Source organism: Triticum dicoccoides, chromosome 7B (assembly GCF_002162155.2).
Source record: "Triticum dicoccoides isolate Atlit2015 ecotype Zavitan chromosome 7B, WEW_v2.0, whole genome shotgun sequence".
Classification (NCBI taxonomy): domain Eukaryota; kingdom Viridiplantae; phylum Streptophyta; class Magnoliopsida; order Poales; family Poaceae; genus Triticum; species Triticum dicoccoides.
The window spans coordinates 748,245,128-748,266,302 of NC_041393.1; the positions used below are offsets into that span (position 1 = coordinate 748,245,128).

At 45.3% G+C, this 21,175-nt stretch overlaps 2 protein-coding genes across 2 annotated transcripts; both read right to left on the reverse strand.

The window, feature by feature from the left end:
- Nucleotides 1-2,272: 2,272 nt before the first annotated feature.
- LOC119339666 (putative disease resistance protein RGA3) lies at nucleotides 2,273-6,093 on the reverse strand. Its single transcript, XM_037611635.1, has 2 exons — nucleotides 5,782-6,093; nucleotides 2,273-5,135 (listed from the first exon to the last, which is right to left on the reverse strand). The coding sequence occupies exons 1-2, from the start codon at nucleotides 6,091-6,093 to the stop codon at nucleotides 2,391-2,393; spliced, it is 3,057 nt and encodes a 1,018-aa protein (XP_037467532.1). The 3' UTR covers nucleotides 2,273-2,390.
- Nucleotides 6,094-7,764: 1,671 nt separating this feature from the next.
- LOC119339667 (putative disease resistance protein RGA3) lies at nucleotides 7,765-13,072 on the reverse strand. The gene is made up of 4 exons (XM_037611636.1): nucleotides 12,794-13,072; nucleotides 12,615-12,701; nucleotides 8,272-12,417; nucleotides 7,765-7,782 (listed from the first exon to the last, which is right to left on the reverse strand). The coding sequence occupies exons 1-4, from the start codon at nucleotides 13,070-13,072 to the stop codon at nucleotides 7,765-7,767; spliced, it is 4,530 nt and encodes a 1,509-aa protein (XP_037467533.1).
- Nucleotides 13,073-21,175: the final 8,103 nt, after the last annotated feature.

Here is a 21,175-nt window from a genome sequence, read left to right on the forward strand (position 1 = left end):
AGGATTTGTCACTCCGATTGTCGGAGAGGTATCTCTGGGCCCTTTTGGTAATGCACATCACTATAAGCCTTGCAAGCAATGTGACTAATGAGTTAGTTGCGGGATGATGCATTACATAACGAGTAAAGAGACTTGCCAGTAACGAGATTGAACTAGGTATTGAAATACTGACGATCGAATCTCGGGCAAGTAACATACCGATGATAAAGGGAACAACGTATGTTGTTATGCGGTTTGACCGATAAAAGATCTTCGTAGAATATGTAGGAGCCAATATGAGCATCCAGGTTCTGCTATTGGTTATTGACCAGAGATGTGTCTCGGTCATGTCTACATAGTTCTCGAACCCGTAGGGTCCCCATGCTTAACGTTCGGTGACGATTTATATTATGATTTATGTGTTTTGATGTACCGAAGGTAGTTCAGAGTCCCGGATGAGATCGGGGACATGACGAGGAGTCTCGAAATGGTCAAGACGTAAAGATCGATAAATTGGATGACTATGTTCAGACACCGGACGTGTTTCAGAGGTTTCGGACATTTACCGGAGCACCGGGGGGTTACCGGAACCCCCCGGGGAGTATATTGAGCCTAATGGGCCTTGGTGGGAGAAGAGGAGGGGCTGCCAGGGCAGCCGCGCGCCCCCTCCCCGTCTAGTCCGAATTGGACAAGGAGGGGGGCGGCGCCCCCCTTCTTTCCTTCTCCTCCTCTCTTCCTTCCGTCCCTTCTCCTACACCAACAAGGAAAGGAGGAGTCCTACTCCCGGTGGGAGTTGGACTCCCCCCCTTGGCACGCCCTCCTTGGTCGGCCACCTCTCCCTCCTTGCTCCTTTATATACGGGGGCAGGGGGGCACCTCTAGACACACAAGTTGATCTGTTGATATCTCCCAGCCGTGTGCGGTGCCCCCTCCACCTTATTCCACCTCGGTCATATCGTAGCGGTGCTTAGGCGAAGCCCTGCGTCGGTAGCAACATCATCACCGTCATCACGCCGTCATGCTGATGGAACTCTCCCGTGAAGCTCTGCTGGATCGGGGTTCGCGGGACGTCTTCGAGCTGAAAGTGTGCTGAACTCAGAGGTGTCGTACGTTCGGTACTTGGATCGGTCGGATCATGAAGACGTACGACTACATCAACCGTGTTGTGCTAACGCTTCCGCTTTCGGTCTATGAGGGTACGTAGACAATACTCGCCCCTCTCGTTGCTATGCATAACCATGATCATGCGTGTGCGTAGGAAACTTTTCGAAATTACTACGTTCCTCAACATCGAGATCTGTGACCATCAATGTGCATGTGAAGCACCGCTCCACCAAAGACGTCGGCCACTGGTCCCTTGAGCCCGCGTACGCCTCCAAGAAAGACACCCCCAAGGGGGAAACGACACAAAGGCACCGCCGTCTTCTGATCTATCGTTCGAGGGTTTTCCCCAGAGGTAGCAGATCGTAGTCTAGAACTTCTCCATGGCGATGCCTTCAAGATGGGAACGACACCGTAAAGCGCCGCCACCGCCGACTTTGGCATCAAGCCAAGAGCAGGTTTTCACCCAGATCTGTTCGAAGAACTCCAGCCGCTTCTTGTGCACGGACCGCCGCCTTCTCTGTCGAAGACTAGACCAAGGGTCCATCCGTTGCCGTTAGATCCATGTAGCCAGCACCGGGAGATGACGACAGTCTCCCTGTACCAGAGCTAGCATGAACCGCAGTAGATTGAGTCGGAGACGATGATGCCCTTGGATCTCCGGCAGACCAGCGAGCCGCCGGCCCCACCGCGTCCATATCGCCGGCCACCCCCCGCGTCGTCCGGGTCGGAGAGGGAGCCGCCGACCGCGCACAGGGGCCACCGCCGCCTGCACACGCCGGAGCGCCGCCGCTCGCCCAGCGCCCGCCACCGCCTGCCGAGGCTCGCGGCCGCGCGCCCCACGCCCCGCCACCGCTCGCCGAGTTCTGCCACCTCACGCTCGACCGCGAGCGCCGCAGGACACCGCCGCCTGCCGCCTAGATCCGCCGCCCGCGGAAGAAGGGGAGTCAGGAGAGGAAGTCCCCCCGCCGCCGCCGTCTGCCAAGCGGGTTTCACCCAGCGGCGGCGCGAGGAGGGAAGGAGGAGAGGGCGGCGGCGGCGCCTAGGGTTGCGTCGCCCCTGAGTCGCCCAGGGCGGGGGCGACGCGAGGACGTGTTGGCTGGGCTATTCCCGTGGAGTTTGACAAAGTTTGGTGGGTGTTTGATTCTAGCCACACCCAAGGCAATATTTTTTTTCTTTAAGAAAAATGCTCATCTCATACACACAAAAGGTTAGACAAGTTTGGCAAAAATAGTGTGGCTACCTACAACAAAGTTAGTCACCCACCAAACAGGCTCATGCTCGTATGTTATGTCTCTTGGGGAACTGATCTTAGATGTTTACTATTCCCTGGAACTGATTTTCCAAACAAGGGCATTCTTTGATGTCGCAGTACTTCAGTTGGTCAAGTGACTGCAGGCCATCTACAGAAGCTAGCAGCACACAGTCCACGATGCTCAACTTTTCCAATGCCCTGCAGGAAAGCAGCCTCACCGATGCTAAGGACGAACACTTAGACAGTTCGAGTTCAACAAGGGAAGAGTCATCCAAATCTGTCATGAGACCCTGAGAGGATTGAGTACTTCTGTCTGTAGTTCCAAAATTGACCTCCTTCAGTGAACACATGCCAACAAAGGATAGCTTCTCCAAAAAAGGCAATTCATCGAAGGGTGGTAGGATCTCCATTCCTGTACAATCCTGAAGATATAGACTTTCTAAATTGTTGAGGGAGAAACTCTGACCCAACCAGGATGGAGTGGCACCTATGTAATTTATGATATGAAGATGCTCAAGACGGTCATGTGGTTCAAGACTCTCCAGTACTTCCTTCGAAAACGAAGGATCAGCGCTCGTTATTTCCCATGACAGCCACAGAGTCCTCAAATGCTTTTTATCTTTAATCCTTGCACGGTAAGCCTCGTCCTTTTCTGTGACCTTTTCAAGATTGAAGATTCTAAGTGATCCTCTGATGTCATTCAGGTTCTCCAGCTGTGAAATCTCAAAGCCACTCTCTATTTGGACACGGTATTCTTTCAGTTCTTGCAGAAACTTCAGTTCACCAACTCTTGCTATCTTTGAGTGCAAGTGCAATGGCACCGACGACTCCGGAACAAGAAGGTATCGCAGATTTACAAGATTACTCATGCGTCTTGGCAAACCATCCAGACCACCCCAGTGACTTACGTCGAGTACCTGCAGGTGGTAAAGTCCACACAGAGCCTCAGACAAAGGTTTGGGAGTGTCGCTGGTGAACCACAGCTCTAGATAGCGAAGATGGATGAGCTTTGAAATACTGAGTTGCCAAATGTCAGCACTAGAGAGTGTTGCTGATACCCGAAGCACTCGAACATACTGTAGTTGCCTGAGAATCTGCGTAAAAATTACAGAAACATTCTCATCATATGGACCAACTAGCATTACACTGTCCAAGCTTCTTAAGATATCATATTTTTGAATGGCAGTTAACCTTTTTTCAAAGGTTTCGTTACGTTCTGTTTCACCGTTTTGTTGCGTCTTGTATTCTGATTCGGTCCAGATGCTGACATGACTAGGAGATGGGGAGACTGCTAGTGGACCTGAGCCGTCCATGGTGAGACATTCATCTAGTAAGACACTCTGTGCTACATGATGAATTAAATCATGCATGAGATAGTATTCATGTGGCTCTTCCAGTTTTTCAAAGAAGCTCCTGTCTACCAACTCGTCAAAATAGTCGCTTCCAGTATCTTCTAGTCTCTTTCTCTCCTCGACAACAAACCCAAGAGCAATCCAAATACATACCAACTGTTCCTTGTGAAACTTGTAGCCCTTCGGAAATACAGCACAGTAAGAGAACAATCTCTGAAGGTGGTAGGGAAGGTGATTGTAACTTAACATGAGTGCTGGCAAGATGCTACCATTGCCTCCTTGTAGTTTCCATTCATCACCATCTAAAATTCTCTGCCAGTACTTCTCTTCAAGCCTTCTTTTCAACAGTGTGCCAACACTTTTTGCTGCCAATGGGTTTCCGCTTAACCTAGTGACTATCTCCTTTCCAATATTCTGGAGCTTTTTTCGGCCTTGATAGTTTTCATCACCAAATATACATCTTTTGAAGAAAAGCCAAAACACATCTTCTTTTAAACCACCCAACTTAATGCACTGCTCCAATGTGCTCGTCGTTTTGGCAACTGATAGTTCTCGAGTAGTCACCAAAACCACATTTCCTGTGATTTCGGTACATCTTAGTGGAGCCAATAGCTTGTTCCAGCGTCTCTCGTCATCTTCCCACATATCATCCAGAACAAGTAGGAATCTTTTTGTCAAAAATTTCTTGATACCATCTTGGAGTGTACTGAAATTCTTAGCTGAATTTTTATGCCTCCCATCTGAAATGCAGTCCAGAATCTGTTCTGTGAGCTTGACTTCATCGAAGTTAACGGATACATAAATCCACATCCTGATAGCAAAGCTAGCTTCAACATCTGGGTCATTATACACTGTTCGAGCAAGTGTCGTCTTTCCAACACCTCCAGTACCAATAATAGGAAGAACCAAAAGCTTCTCTTTACTTGCTGCGCTATCAGTGATACATTTTTCGATCTGGTTCTTCTCGTGTTCCCTTGCAAAGACTTTAGTTTCAACAAAGCAGGCCCCTTCTTCACGCGAGTAGGAACTTTTGTTTTGAGACACTCGGGAAATTTCGTCAAGTTTCTCTTGCTTGAGAGCCTTACGAACATCCTCACAGATGTCATGTAGCTGGACCACAATATTTGCTATTCTCTGTGATATGTCTTTTTTACTGAGTTTCCTCTCTGGTATTTCTTCTGGAATTGTGTCCCCTTGAATCTTCTTCTCTGGAGTCATTTGGTTATCTGGATCAGCAAGCTTCATTCTTTTCATTCCACTCATGATATCATGACGCTCAACTTTTCTTTTGTTTGTCGAAGGACCATCCTCTTTATGCATGCCAGGAACTTTTGTATTGAGTTTCACCGTGGACGATATGCATCTACTCGCCTGATTAGCAAAACCATATGCAAATCGAATAAAAGATTGCGTCTTCGACGAACATGCGGTGTGGTCCTTATCTTTGATCTGTTAGAGATAGACTGAAACCATTAGTGTACAGCTGCATATCCTCTCCTACCATTTTGCAGCAGCATAAGCGAATTAACAGCATATGAAATAAAAAATAACTGAAACTAGGATGTAGGGTACAACCAAATTATTTGTATTTATTCGCATCAGCATCAGGTACACGACGTGTACCGTGCTTGCAAAGTGGTATAAGAGGAAAAAGATCCAAGGTAAGCAGATGTCATCCTTAGTACTATTGGCTACAAATAATATGAATGTAGGACCTTCTCTCATGTCTCTGCAAGTTAATCTAAACACATAACAGCTCCATATGTGCATTCAGCAATTTAGTGAGCCTCTCTTAAATTTGATATGGAGACACAAATCCATCATCATCATCAACTTGTATTACTCATTTTCACAATCATTGCTAACATTGCTACTTTCACAGTTGAACTGCTGTGGTAAACAAACTGTCAGAGGCGGAGACCGTCGACTCCCAAAAATCCAACAACAAAGGGCAAAATTCAGAGCCGCCACCGCTAGATCCAAAGAAATCCATCCGCCGCACCCTCCCATCCCGAGTCCCAATGGCGTTCTAGTAACTGATTAACGAAGGAGAAGCAAGATGTCGAGTGCCGCAGAAGCACATCGGCCGGCGTACCTTGTCGTGTATCTCCAGGTAGTCGAGCTCGTCGAGGAGGTTGCGCGCGTCCGCAGCCAGGCGCCGCACGGCCGCAATCGGCTCCGCCAGCTGCTCGTTCCCGATCTTCTTGCCGGCCGCCCCCGCCCGCGCCGCGCCGAGGACGAGGTTGGCGCGCCGCAGCTCGGCCCTGAGGCGCGAGGCCTCCTCTTCAAGGCCGTAGCGGGCGGCCCACGCACCGACGCCGTCGCCGATGAGCCTCTCGGCCACGACGCCGACCAGCCATGTCGCCGCGCCGACGGCCTGAGCAACGGGGTCAAACGGGAGCGACATTGAGGCCGCTCTCACCTAGCTTCTACCTCTCCCTCTCCGCCGGACGGGGCTTACATTACAAAGCTTGTTTCTTTGTTTCCTCCGTCCGAGGAGAAAGGAGCCAAAGGGCTACCTTTCCCTCTCCGCCGGCCGGGGCTTTACAGAGCTGGTTGCTTTGTTTCCTCCGTCCCGATGGACTACGCACTTACGGACTGAAATGAGTTAGTAATAAATAAATTAAAGCGTGTCTATATACATTTGATTCACAAAAAATTGAAACATTGAAAAAAGAAAACGCGAACCAACCTGTGGTTGGATGGTTAGACGGACAGTGGTATCCCCAGCCCACCAGGGTTCAAATCTTGATGCTCGCATCCCCGAGCCTGCTGCAGTGGCCAGAGGTGACCTGGTCTTCGAATTTTGAGATGAGGCGTTCGTGTTTGGCTCCAGTTGAAAACCTCACAGAGACCTCGGTTGATGTCGGTCACCGACAGCTCATGTGGTTCATGCGGTGGTGTGTGGTTTATGGTGGTTGTGGTGCGGCCGGCTTGGGGTCAGCGGTGGTTTTGTGCTCTTATTTGGCGGTGTTCGTGCTCGAGTGCTCCTTGGTGTGTCTCTGCTAGACGATGCCATGCGTCTACGTCGGTGGCACACAGGTGTCGTGGCGTCGTCTCGGTCTCGCGTGACCTTCCGAATGTACCCCCAACGCAGGTGGTGTCGTGGCGTTGTGCAGTCTTGGTTGGGTGGTGCCTTTTGATTGCGTCAACGGTGGTGTGCCATGGTTTGGTCCGCTAGGCGATGCTCTTTGACTATGACGATGGCACACAGGTGTTGTTTCGGTGTTGTGTAGTCTCGGATGCACAAAGCCTTTATGTCAACAATCTTCAAAACATAAGGGGGCAAATCATTGCAGCAACAATTACTTGTCACTCAAACGGATATATCTAGCAATTAACCTTACAAACACCGGCTATAGTCCTTATTCTTGGAAACTCCAGCTAAACTTCTTCCTCGTGAACTATAAACCCTTCGAAACTCCGACTAAACTCAAGACACAACGGCAAGAACAGACCATGCATGTTAGTTTGTGCGCCAACATTAATGTTCTGCATCGGAAATATACGAAACTAAAATAAAGCTCCTTTTGTTCACATCTCAGGAGCAGATGAAATAATGCCCCCCGCAAAAAAAAGATGAGATAATACAGATTTACAATGAAAAATTGAAGAAGGCTTCATTTTGAACAATTATTGAGTCAAAACAATTGCGTGACCAGACACAACCACGGTAAGATATTTTTGTCTTCAAAAAGGAAGATAATCACGGGCCTTCTTGTGACATCCGGGCTTAACAGGAATGATTTAGTCATATCAAAAGATGCACCTTTTTTTTTGGGAAGCTCATCTAAGATGTTCCAGCAGTCTAGATCTCAGGTGGTAACTAGACGTTACAGCCGGAAACCGGTGGTTGTGGCTGGGGCATTACACTTGCACACAACAAACTATATGTGAATATCTACATGGAAAGCAACGGAGAGCTTACTCCATCTTACACATGTTTTCAGGTGAAACCATCTAGCCTACAACTTAGGGCCCATAAAGCAATGGTGTGGCCAAAGAGATCAATCAACTGCCGAATGCCTCCTGTTAGTGAGTTGTAAAAATAGCAAGGCATGACATATCACCACCATCATCACCAACTGAAATCCTCCTGTTAAGAAGAGGCACTCAGTTATTCAGAAGATTCTACAATATCTTACATATCATTCCGACATCGAGTCCTTGTTGCCATGCCGACTAATATCTTACATATCATGTTAGCCGATGAAACTATGGAGCTTCCAGTCTTGCACGCACAAGGAACTACTCCCTCCGTTTCAAAATAGATGACTCAACTTTGTATTAACTTAGTACAAAATTGAGTCATCTATTTTGGAACGGAGGGAGTAGAAGTCTATCCTTTGTTTATTTGTTATTCTTTGTAAGTACTCAAGTTGCCTATGAAACAATTGTTTATTGCTGTAAACTGCCGTACAGGTAACTAGAATGAAAAACATGGTTTTAGTTGGAGAGAACTGCATAGTCACGTGTACGTAATATAAAGATTTAAATAGGAAAAAATATTGCATACCTCAAGATAAACAAGCTAGCACTTTTCGTGTTCGCGCCCATGGATGCACAACCATTTGAGTCCTCTTACTTGCTTGCATTGTTCATACAATTCAGAGCTACACTTATCGGCATCGAGAAGCTTGAGCGAAGATGGAAGACCTTTTTCCGGTAGCGACATGAGGCTCTCACATTTGTTTATGATCAAATACTGTAACGACGGAAGCAGATGCAACTTTGAGGGCAGCATCTGAAGATTCATCAAGGACGACAGCTCAAGACGATGGAGTGAGTGCAGAAGTTGTAGCGCTTCCTGCTGCCCATCAGTGAATCTCGTAATCTTGGAGCCCACATCGTGAGAATCCCGAGGAAGGCCAATGCGGAGCTCCTTAAGAGAGGCCAGGAGCCTACACACGGCTACTGTGAGAAAACTTGGTTCATCGATATGAAGTATCTCAAGTGGTAAGCACACCTGTTGGTCGGCAATTTCAGCCTCTTGAGCCATACGGTTCCATGCTGACACGAAGTTAGGAGCATCTAGGATTTCCAGACGTTTAAGGTTTCGAAGGGACTTCAACTGTTCCCATGAAGACAATATAGAGCATTCTCTAATGTCCAAGCTCTCCAGTGCAGCATGAGGATGCAACTTGAGAGAAACCAATTTTTGATTCTTGATCAGATGCAATTCAATGAGTAGTGGAAGGCACACTAAACTCTCAAGTGTCGCTAACGCGTCGCAACCTTCCACATGCAGGTGTCGCAGTGCCACGCAAGACTGCAGTCCCAAATACATCATGCTTGGGCAATACTTTAAAATCAATGTGTTGAGTCGAGCAAGGGCCTGAAAACCTTCACATAAAGATAGCAAATGGCATTCTTTGATTACCAATGTTCGTAACTCTGTACATGAATGCAGGTAAACCGATGTTAAACTAGGACTGTGCTCCAAGTCTAGCTGAACAAGGGAGGTGAGGCTTGAGTGCTGCAATAGCATGTCGGGCAAATTATCGATCATTAAATTTACCAATGAAGAGGGAAGAATTATACAGTTGTCTGACTCTAATCCTGCTTGGAGAACCATGGATTTAAGAAGCTCGGCACAACCTTTTATAACCAGTTTTTCAAGGGAACTGAATTCTGCTAGGCCCTTCCTGCTCAAAAAAGCCATGTCAGAAGAGATGTGCAACTGTCGTATGCTCGTCAAACACTGGACTGGGATACAACATATTCCTTCTAGCATTGAATCTAGGCCATTCGATGATAAGCCTACCGCCAGCGATGTTATCTTATGACAGTATGCTATCTTCAAGGATGACAGATTGGGAAGATTAGCTAGCACCCTGGATAGTTGATTCCCGGTAATGTCGCACCTTGACAAGTTGAGATCTTCAAGTGAAGGTGGGAGCATGTATCCGGTTTTGAATGAAGAGAATACCTTGGGGCAAGAAGACAATGTGAACCTTCTTAGGGATATCAGCTGTTGTAAGCTATTCCATGCAAGATAAGATAGATCAGGTGAGCTTGTAATCTCTATTTCCACTAAAGCAGTAAGATTATTGAATGCCAACACTTTCTCATCCAAACTGCTTAGGTTGGTATGGCCACCAATTGTTAGGGTGAGCCCATCTGATCCAACTGCGGGCTTGAGACGGAACGACATGGGTCGAACTGAGCCAGGATTTGAAATGTCCAAATCAGTTAATATTCTGCTGACAGGGAGTGCTGGTAAGTCTCCAGATCCTAGCCAATCATGTATATGAACTCGGTGGAGATTTGATAGTCGTTGCTCATTCTCCAGGCCACCGGAGTTCTGCAAAAATGGTAGTTTCTTCAAGTGAAAACATGCCATAATTTCAAGAACTCGTATACTTTTGGATGAGTAATCTTCATCTAAGATAGTGCAATCTGTCAGTCGAGGCAGCTCACGTAGCTCCAACACCTCCAGGGTACCAATCACCAATTTTTTGATTTTAAACATGCGAACCAAGTGCAACTCTCTAAGGAATGGCATCTTTGCAATAGGTGGAATGTCTTCCCAGTCCAGGCAATGCTCCAAATGAAGAGATTGCAACGATGTAAGTGTAAAATCTGTGGTTAACCATTTGGGAGTAGCACCTCTATGTCCGTCAACTCTGAGACATCTAAGGCTTGTGGGTGGTTTAAATCCTTCAAGTACTACTGTGTGAGAAGCAGCATTTCCTTGCATTTTATCCCATGACAAATGTAAGTCTGTCAAGTATACCTTGTCCTCAAGTCTAGCCATCATAGCCTCCATTTTGCTCTCAACATTTCCAAGGTCATATATTTTCAGTGATCCTCTGAGCTCCGATAGAGTGCTTAATTGATCAATGCTAAATTCTTTGTTCTTACTTACTTTGAAAGCCTTGAGCTCCTGAAGAAATTTCAGTTTCCCAACACCAGCAATTTTCTCATGTAAATTCTCAAAGGCAAGAAAGTGGCGCAGGTTTACAAGATCGCTGAACCCTCTTGGTAACTCCATATGAGATCCAAAATTATGTATTATATTAATGTCAAGGACCTCTAGATGGTACAGTCTACATATGGACTCTGGCAACTGCAAATTTGAAGTTGCATAAGCAGCACGCAGCTCCAGATAACGAAGATGAATAAATGCTGCAGGGTTGCATATCAAAGAACTCAAATCATCAAACATCATTTCCAGTTTTAATACACGAATGGCTCTGAACTCATCGAATTTGTCTCGAAATGCTTCAGAAAAGTTTGAGTCATATCTACCAATCAACATAATTGTGCTCACGTTCTTAGGTTGGAATGCACCAATTGCTTCAACAAATTCCTGTCTGAAAGATTCATTAGGTGCCATACTGCCATCTCCTTTTGGACGATAGGCTGATTCTGTAACGACACTAACATGGCGAACAAACTTTGGTGTTTCTCTAGATCCTAGAGCATCTATAGTAAAACATTCATCAGAAGAAACCATCTGTGCTAGATCGTGAATCAGATCATGCATGATGTAAGAAAGCCCTGTTGGTTCGTATTGAATAAACCCACAGTCCACGAGCTCATTGAAGTAATCACGTCCTACATCTTCTATTCTTTTGCTTTCTTTGGGACGCACGAGGCCGTGTGCAATCCATATGTTCACCAGTTGTTCAGCGTTGAAATGGTAATTCTTAGGGAACAGTGAACAATATGAGAAGCACGGTTGAAGAAGGAAGGGCAGATGGTTGTAGCTAATCCTCAATGCCGGTATGATGTCTTCGTTGCTTTCTTGAAATTTCCATTCAGTGCTATCCAGAATTTTCCTCCAATGCTCAACATCAAGCTTTTTTCTTAATAGTGTTCCAACAGTTTTAGCAGCCAAAGGATATCCCTTCAATTTCGCTGCTATCTGACGCCCAATATATACTAGCTTCAGTTGCTCTTTCCTGTTCCCAAATGAACATTCCTTGAATAAAGCCCAAAAATCCTCTTCCGTTAGACCATCCAGCTTAATTTCATCCTTTGTGCCCGTCATTTTTGCAATAGAAAATTTCCTTGTGGTTACCAAAACCTTATTTCCCTTGACTTCAGCGCTACGAAGTGGAGCTAGGAATGTGTCCCATCGACTCTGGTCATGGTCTTCCCATATGTCATCCATAACAAGTAGTAACCTCTTGGACTTTACGCCATCCTCGACAAACTTTTGGAGCTTGCTCAGCTCCTTAATCCCCTCAAATCTATCACCATACAGGCATTCTAGCAAGTCATGTGTAAGCTTAACCTCATCAAAAGTAACAGATACATAGATCCACAGCCGTAGTACAAAATGTTGTGCAATGATAGCATCATTATAAACCAAACGGGCTAAGGTGGTCTTGCCAACACCACCGTTTCCGACAATGGCGAAAACCGATATACCTTCATCCTTGGTTTCACTACACACAAGTGTGTTGATTATATGACTCTGCTCCTTGTCCCTCCCATAAATTCTGGGTTCAATAACAGCAGGAGTTGTCTCCCTGAAGTCCGTGTCCGGAGAGCCCATTCCGAGAGCAAGGGAGTCAAGTTCCTCGAGTTTGAGCGCCTTGCGTGCGTCATGTTGCATCTCACTGAGCTGATTGACACTGTCTGATATCCTATATAAGATCTCATTCTTATCTAGCTTCATCCATGGCGGAACAGAATATGTGTCGTCGGGGCTGTACACAACAAGCTGAAGTTTAGATGGATCCAGGGCTGATGATTGATCAACAATACCAGTGTGGTTCTTCTGAAGTGAATTATCAGAATTGCTGTCATGAGATTCTCCATGTTCCATTTGGTCCATAAGACTGTTCACAGTCTATCAGGTTGAGGAGAAATAAAAATATCAGAAACAAATCAGCTTAGAAGGAGCCTGTAGCTCCACTAATCAAGGCTAAATGAATGAATGAATAAATAGAAATGGGAATTGGAAGCGTGGACAACCTTGTCGACAAGCTGAAGTTTAGATGGATCCAAGGACAATGATGGATCGATAATGCTAGTGTTGTTCAATTGGTCCATAAGGTTGTACTAACAGATGAAACAAAAATGTCAGAAATATATCAACCGAAGAAGGCTAAATGAATGAGTGAGAAAAAACGGGAATCATAAGCGTGGACAACCTCGTTGATGGCGCCCAGTTCCTCTTCCCGGATGCGGTGGTAGTCCAGTTCGTCCAGCAGCGTGTCGGCCCGGAACACCTCCCGGCGGAAATCTTTAAGGAGGAACCCATGGAGAGACCTATTCTGCAGCTCGCCGCCCGACGCGGCGTCGTCAAGCGTCCGCCTGGCGCCGTCGAGGGCCGCCATGAGCCCCTCCACCTCGCGGGCGATGCCGGCGCGGGCCGACCAAGCCTGCAGCGCGCAGGTGGCCGGGACGATGGCCTGCGCCGCTGTATCCATGTCCGCCGCAGTGGGCTCGTGCGGTACTTGAACAAGGAGAGGAGACAAAGAACAAGGCGAAAATTAGTCCGTGATACCTCCGCCGTTTTGGCTGGATTGCTTTCGGCGGATGCTCTTGTCGGTCTCTCTCTTCATTTAGTTGTTAACAAATCTCACCGCGGCAAAAACCAAGTGCTGCCACGTATGTACTCACCGAATCAGGTATCGAGGAGGGGATCTACTTGTGTCATGTACCGTAAATTGTACTCTTATTAACACATATGCCCGTGCGTTGTCACAGAAAAGATATTTTTTTACGAGAAGCATTGGAAAAGATAATTGATGTGTACATTAAGACGGTCTCAGCAGCGGTGGGGCGACAGAGCGAGGAGCTGCAGTTTTTTTGCGGGTCATGTTTCGCCGCGAGATCTGGATAGTGGTGGGGTTGCTTAGACTGGCGGCCACCATCCAACTCGTGCCTTTTTTTCTTCAGGTCCGCCTCCGTGTCGAGGTTGTAGTTGCTTCCTCACTTTGTGATTGCACGGCGACCTTCGAGGCATAGCTGCTTTGACCACTCTCTCCTACGATCTCGTAACTGAATGGACTACTAATTGCAGCGAATCCTGTTTTATTGGCATAATCTTCGCATAACCGGGTAGTCCTTGCTTTTCCATGGTGTATTTTTTTAATTATTTTAGCGCTCATCTACCCATATTCTTTTAATCAGAGCCAAACCAGCATATTCTCTTGTATTGACATGTGTCCATAATTACTTTTAATTATAACCAACCAACATATTCTCTTTTATCGTCAAATAGCATGTGGAATGCACATCAGTTCGCGTCTGGGCTAGGCCACTGGCAGGCACCAAGACGACCTATGTTTGTAAGGCACGAATATAAATCCAAAAAACACAATGAGTTGAAGGATCAAACTCATTACTCAAAAACTCGACCATGTGTTGCTAGCCACTCGAACAAACAACTCCTGCTAACCGATGGCCAGCGCGAATGTTTAAGAACACACTACAACATCACATTCGAAACATTTTTTTCATTTTTCTGATCTTTTTCAAAATTTCAAAAATAAAGTAGTAATTATGAATTGTCGAATATTCTTTGAAAGATGAGCAATTTTTTAAATCTATGTTCTTTTGACAATTTCATTAATTTTTGGAAAAAGATGAAGAAAACTTAAAGCGGGAAGATTCTTTGAAATTTAGAATTCTTCCTCGAAAACCTGAACCTTTTATTAAAAAGGAACATTTTCTGAATTTGTTAACAATTTTTGAAAACAAAAACATGTTTTGATCATTCAATTTTTTTGCGTATGTTTTTTTAAAACAAACATTATTTTGAATTTTTTAATATTTCAATAAAATAGGATTACTTTTCTCATTTGTATCATTTTCTAAAATGTAGTTATGTTTAAATCTTGAACAATTTTGGAAAACTCAAACATTTTTTGACAAATTGCGAACATTTTCTAAATTTTGAAAAAAAAATTGGAACGAGAAGAAAAATAATTCCCCACACTTTTCAACATGGGAATAAAATTTTGAAACTCTGAAGATTATATGAAAACTTGAATAAAGATTGAAATTTTGGAAAAAGAAAAATAAATCTAAAAGGAAAAAAGAAGAAGGAAATAGAAAGGAAAGGAAAGAGAAAAATAGAAATAAAACACAGAGAAGAATGAGAATGGGCCGGCCCAATCTTGGGTGCCCTATACGAAACTCTGACTATTTTTCGCCCCTTGCGGCAAATAAGGCTTTGCAGGTGCCAAATCACATAACTCATATAATACAAATCATTATCGAACGTTAAGCGTGCGGACCCTACGGGTTCGAGAACTATGTAGACATGACCGAGACATCTCTTCGGTCAATAACCAATAGCGGAACCTGGATGCTCATATTGGCTTCCACATATTCTACGAAGATCTTTATCGGTCGAACCGCTATGTCAACGTACGTTATTCCCTTTGTCATCGATATGTTACTTGCCCGAGATTCGATCGTCGGTATCTTCATACCTAGTTCAATCTCGTTACCGGCAAGTCTTTTTACTCGTTTCGTAATGCATCATCCCGCAACTAACTCATTAGTCACATTGCTCGCAAGGCTTCATATGATGTGCATTACCGAGAGGGCCCAGAGATACCTCTCCGATACTCGGAGTGATAAATCCTAATCTCGATCTATGTCAACCCAACAAACACCTTCGGAGATACCTGCAGAGCATTTTATAATCACCTAGTTACTTGTGACGTTTAATAGCACACAGGGCATTCCTCCGGTGTCCGGGAGTTGCATAATCTCATAGTCGGAGGAATATGTATTTGACATGAAGAAAGCAGTAGCAATAAAACTGAACGATCATTATGCTATGCTAACGGATGGGTCTTGTACATCACATTATTCTCCTAATGATGTGATCCCGTTCATCAAATAACAGCACATGTCCATGGCTAGGAAACTTAACCATCTTTGATCAACGAGCTAGTCTAGTAGAGGCATACTAGGGACATGGTGTTTTGTATATGTATTCACGCATGTATCAAGTTTCCGGTTAATACAATTCTAGCATGAATAATAAACATTTATCATGAATAAGGAAATATAAAATGACAACTTTATTATTGCCTCTAGGGCATATTTCCTTCAGTGGATACCCAGGATAACGTTTCTTGAGCTCTTCTGAAGTTGTTTTAGTTATAAACTTGTTTTGCTACCGCGTTTATTTGCACCGGTGGCAAATTTAGACGGCCAGTGTATGTAATATGCTGCTTTGTTCCCTATATTTGCACTGGTGGCGAACTTTGATGCCCAGTGGATGTAATATGTGTAATAGCCGTAATAGCTTAGTGTTAGTTGCTTGCTTATTTATTTCCTTATTGTCTTGTTTAGTTGTTTTCTTGTAGTCACTGCAGTTCTTTTTCCGCGTTTTTCTAGTGGCCACAATAACCTATTTTTATAACTAGGCCACAATAACCATGGCAACACACGGACTGTTGTAACCATGGTGTTGCTACCTGTTGTAGTGGACCATGGCCCTCCTACGGGCCGTCTAATCTATGGGCCTTCTAAGGGCCATATAATCGTTTCGCCAAACATGGGCCGTACTATTCGTGGACCAACAACGGTCTGCAAAGTGGGCCGTAAACAGGCTAGAGTAGAAATCATCTGTTTTATGGCCCGACCATAACAGGCCATTAATAGGTCGTATTTGATGACGCTATGAAAACAGCCCAACGGGTTAACGGCCCACAAATGGGCCGACTATAACCACGGGCTGAATTTGGCCCACAAACGGAACAGGCCAGTAACAGATCATAAGTAACCAAATTCTGGAAATGATCCCAAGAATAAATTGGTCCTTAGAAGGCCGAAAGTTAACACGTGCTGGAAACGACTGACGGAATAATGGGCCATTAATGGGTATAAAGCGATACACTGTTCATTATAGGCAGTTTCAAAGGGCCTCCTATGGGCCAAAAGACGTCATGGACCATAAATGGGCCGGAAGTTACAACGGGCTGGAATCATATTGGACGGCCGAGATGACGCTACTAGGCCTAATTCGGATAGGTCGTAACGGGCCGTGAGTTAGCGGGCTGTAAATGGGCTATATGCGAACATGCCGTTAACAGGCTTCCCGTGGGCCGACTCGCTACCTTTTGACCAAGTCAAATGGGCCGGCCTTTTCACCCGAATGGACCTGTGTTGGGCCGTGCCACGTGTCGATGTATCATAGGAGCCTTCGGTCAAATGAGTGGATGGCATCTGTCCCAACGGTGAGCCGACACGTGGTTTCTCTGGCCATTGAGAATTTTACACCTGGAAAGTCCCCATTGGTCTGGGTTGTTAACGGGTTATCGGATCCGAACCGAAAACCGATAGCTTAACGGCGACCCATTACGGTGGATGTCACGTGTCGGTTACCCTTGACGAACACACTTCTATGACACGTGATTTATCGTCATGGAAGTGGACACTTCCATGATGATAATTTTGGTAATGTCATGGAAAACTTCTACGACAGCACAGGTATGACTATCTTAATTCTATTATAAAATCGTCATGGACGTACATGCATGACATAAAACGTGACCTACTGTGACAAACGCGTATCATCACGGGAGTGTATTTTTTTTGTAGTGTAGAGGTACAGAATACTATCGGGTCCAGAATACTATCAACATCGGAATAACCCCCAAGCCCGCCGTCTTGAAGCTGGTACATTGACTCCGTCTCTCTAGTCGAGGACTCATCACCTGAATAGATGAGAGGCTCTCCTCCGGACACAGAATCCTCTACAAGGTCCGTACCCTGCAAAAATCCAACGAAGACACGCTTCCGGCTAGGCTGAACCCTGGAGGGTTGCGCACGTCGTGCCAGCTCAATGATGTCGGTGCAGATGTCCGGCTCGGGTTATGATCCACCAATTTTGCCGATGAAGACGTGAATTCCGCCAAAGGGGACCCGGTACCCGTACTCAATTGAGTCGGCCTCGGGGTCCCATCCAGCATCGTCGATGTAGAGCTTGCCGCGGCGACTCTTGGTCATCCTGCCTACGACATATCTCTCGATCCCTGGGAAGGAGCCCTTCAAGAACTCGAAATCACAATGTGCCAGCCCCACGGTGGGCGCCAACTGTCATGGTTTTGCCCCGACAGATATCCTTGTGAAAGGACTTAGGTGTGGAGCCATCACAACGTAGGTTAACTTGAAGGGGTTGGATAGGATAAGAGACACGAGTTTACCCATGTTCACCCCCTCACTCACGAGGTAAAAGCCTACGTCATGCTTTGTGTTGTATTGATTGAGTATCGATTACAAGGGAGCGGAATCGCTTGACCTAGCTATCGATTGTTGTTACTTGAGTCAACCCGCCGCAGGATCTCGCCTTTATATACACAGGTCGAGGCCTTGGGCTAACGAGAGTCCAAGACGGATGACACAACGTGTCCAACTCGGGTTCTAAGTCGCCTTGCCTTGCTAGGCAAGTCGCCATCGGGCAGCTCACCTCTTCAGGTTATAGCATCATTGCCTTGTCTTGGGTTCAACAGGCCTGCCTCGTGAGCCGCCTTCAGTCTTTACATCTCCTCTTCTTGGGCCTACTTAGGCTTTCTCTATGAGTCATCAATAGTGTAACCCGGCCCTGTTTAGTTTGATCTCTCCTCCAATGGGCCCAATGGCTCATTGGGCCCTTGACCCACGCCCTGATAGTGTAACCCGCGCAGTTCCTCTCGATCCCCACACGCATCGGCAAGCCGAGGTGCATGGACGAAGAACAACCCCGAGACGGGCAAAGTGCACCGGACGGCCACACGGTCGCCGGCAAAGGGCGCCTCCGCTGAAACGCTTGACGGTGGTGCGCCCACCTATGGGTGCACACACGCGCCGGCAAGGGGGATAGGGGGGGGGGGCGCCGCTGCATCAGAAGCCGCCGTCGTCGTGCAAAAGGGAGCAGGGGTGGGCTCAGCTCGCGCTCTCTCATTATCCGCGGCGCGGTGGACTGTCGAAAGAGGAAAGGGAAAGGACTCACACGGCGGGTGGCTTTCACCGCCGTCGCTGGCCTGTCGGGCCATCGCCGGGGGCTAGCGGCGCCCTTGCTCAGCTTCCACGGGACGGAGAGGAAGAGGGAGAGGCGCGGGTGCAGTGGACTGTAGAAAGGGAAGCAGAAAGGAGGGGAAAGGGAAAGAGCGCAGTGGCGCGGCGTGGCACGGTGGCAGTCGTCGCCGTAGCCGGCGACCCGGCGCGGCGCGGTGGCCTGACGCGGTCGGGACAGAGAGGAGCGAGAGGAGGGAGCGGCGCACGGTGGGAGAAACGAAATAGGGTTTGCCCCGAGCGGCGCGGTGGGATGGTTTTGAACCAGCGAAAAGTGAGCTGGACCGTCGGATCTCATGGACGGCCACGATGAAACCCTAGCTTGATGTGTGCCTTCTGGGCCGAAAGAGAAGCGAGGCCGGCTGGGAAGTTGGGCGGCTGGGCCGCGTGCTGGGCCCAGGCCGCAGCCACTCAGCAGGCCGGTCCGAAGTGCAGAGCGGCTAAGCTGCCGATTTTCCGCGTTATTTATTTATTTTTGTCCAGTTTTTTGGACAAATTTTAATACAGTTTTTCTGTGCAATTTTTTCCAAAGAAAATTTTCTTTAAGAAATATTATAAGTAAACAGAAAAAAAAAGTTCATGTATTTTATAAAGAAAATAATAAAGATCATGAATTTTTATTTAGTCGCAGAAAAGTTTCTGTAAAAAGTAAAAAGTTCATGAGTTTTTATTCATGTTTTTCTGCTGCAAAATAAAATAACAGTGCTCTTCTAAAAGTGAATAGAACTAAAGTAAAAGTTTAAATTGTTGCTCCCCTACTCAAATTTGAAATAATGGGATAATTTGTTTAGAGAGTAGAAAAGTATACAGTGATGCTACTGAATAAAAGTAAAAGTTTTATCCTCCAATTTAATTGGAACCAACAGGAAAATTTAATTGGAAGAACGGTTTTTGAGAGAAGTTTTTTCACGGGTGAAATCAAATTCAGGTAGCTTCTGCTATAACAGTAGAAAGATATTCGATTAAAGTTTAATTATGGTATTGTTATTTTCTGACCAACGTTGAAGATGACAATATTATAATTCAATGAGTCTTATAGTTAAAAGTTCAAATCTCTGATAAATTTTGTATCAATTACCAATTTTCATAGAATTTGATAAAGATTGAGAAATTTATATTGCTAGTTTTCCGCTGCAATAAAGTTGATAATGATGATTATTTTCTTAGCAAGTTACTTAGTAGAAATTTTATCATCAAATTATTTACGAGTTATATGCGTTTTTTCCATTTCTGCCCAACGGTGATGTGGAATTAATGTAAATTTATTCTAATTCTGTCACAACGGTGATTTAGAATATAAAAGAAAGTTTCAAAAGTTTAATGTGCATATTTTTTTAACCAGACCAACGTAGGGTTATTTTTATGCTCATTATTGTTGATTATTGGCTAAGTTTTCTCAGACTAAAAGTTTTCCATGCCTTCATTCGTGAAAGCGAATGGTTGGGTACTTGTGACCCGAAAGATGACCAAGAAAGGTCATAACATGAGGGAGTATGTTCTCTCTAAAGAATGGCCTCAAAGAAAAAGAAGTAGATCATGGAGAGTCTTGGTTGACGAATGTCTATCATATACACTCTATGAAGAAGATTTTTCAGTCAACATGATTTGAGATGAAACAAACAACATGCGTGTTTAATTTGACCAACGTCGGATTAAGCATGTGTGTCAAAGAGCATTCAGATTTATTTCTCAATTTGATGATTGAATGTGCAGTCAAAAGAGCCAATTCTGGCATTTATGTCCCTTACAAGGAATTACCCGCATAGCGGGAAAAGATGATTATGATAAAACCCGCATGGCGGGAAAATTCTGGGAAAATACCTGCGTAATGGGGTAAAGTTGACATAGTATTATGTCAAAAATCCTGTATGGCGGGAGAAATTTTGGCAAAGGACTTATCATGTATGATAGGGGAAAGATATGATGACTCGTGTGCTTTTAATGTGTCCCACTCTCGGAGAAAAGTATGGAGTAGCTATTATGCTCTCCTAGTATCGACCGTACACCTTATGCTCAACGGTCATTAAGCACTTAATAAATCCAAAGAGAATAAAAGTTACAGACGAACCTAAAGATAAGAATGATATGCAAGTGTGACTTGCAAAAGTACTAATGATAAAGAGCTCTGTTGAGTTTCTGAAATGGAATGAGGGAAAAGTACTCCCATACTAGTTAACAGATAACTTCATTTCGTATGAAGTAATCAGATGAATGAAATAGATAATCGAAGTTTCATCAATTCACCAGAGTTACGAATGGTTTTTGAAATTGTGACAGAAAAGTTCTTGCCACATTTCGAGGGGGAGAAAGAAATATGAAGTAAAATATGAATGATGAAACTCCCCTATACTTTAGATAATGTGATGCACATTATGCATCTAAAAGTGATTCATTACCCCTAAAGAAAAGAAATAGATGTATTCCTGGATCTTTTACAGTTTTGAAAGCAGACTAAGGAATACCAAGTGCCATAAAGAAGAAAGTTTTAACAGAATAAACCCAAATAATAAAGT

Coding starts and splice junctions, on each gene's coding strand:
- LOC119339667 (XM_037611636.1), bottom strand. CDS start 13,072: ATGGATACAGCGGCGCAGGCCATCGTCCCGGCCACCTGCGCGCTGCAG. Junction 12,702..12,793: donor AACTGGGCGCCATCAACGAG/GTTGTCCACGCT, acceptor TTCATCTGTTAG/TACAACCTTATGGACCAATT. Junction 12,418..12,614: donor AACTTCAGCTTGTCGACAAG/GTTGTCCACGCT, acceptor AATTCACTTCAG/AAGAACCACACTGGTATTGT.
- LOC119339666 (XM_037611635.1), bottom strand. CDS start 6,093: ATGTCGCTCCCGTTTGACCCCGTTGCTCAGGCCGTCGGCGCGGCGACA. Junction 5,136..5,781: donor ACCTGGAGATACACGACAAG/GTACGCCGGCCG, acceptor TATCTCTAACAG/ATCAAAGATAAGGACCACAC.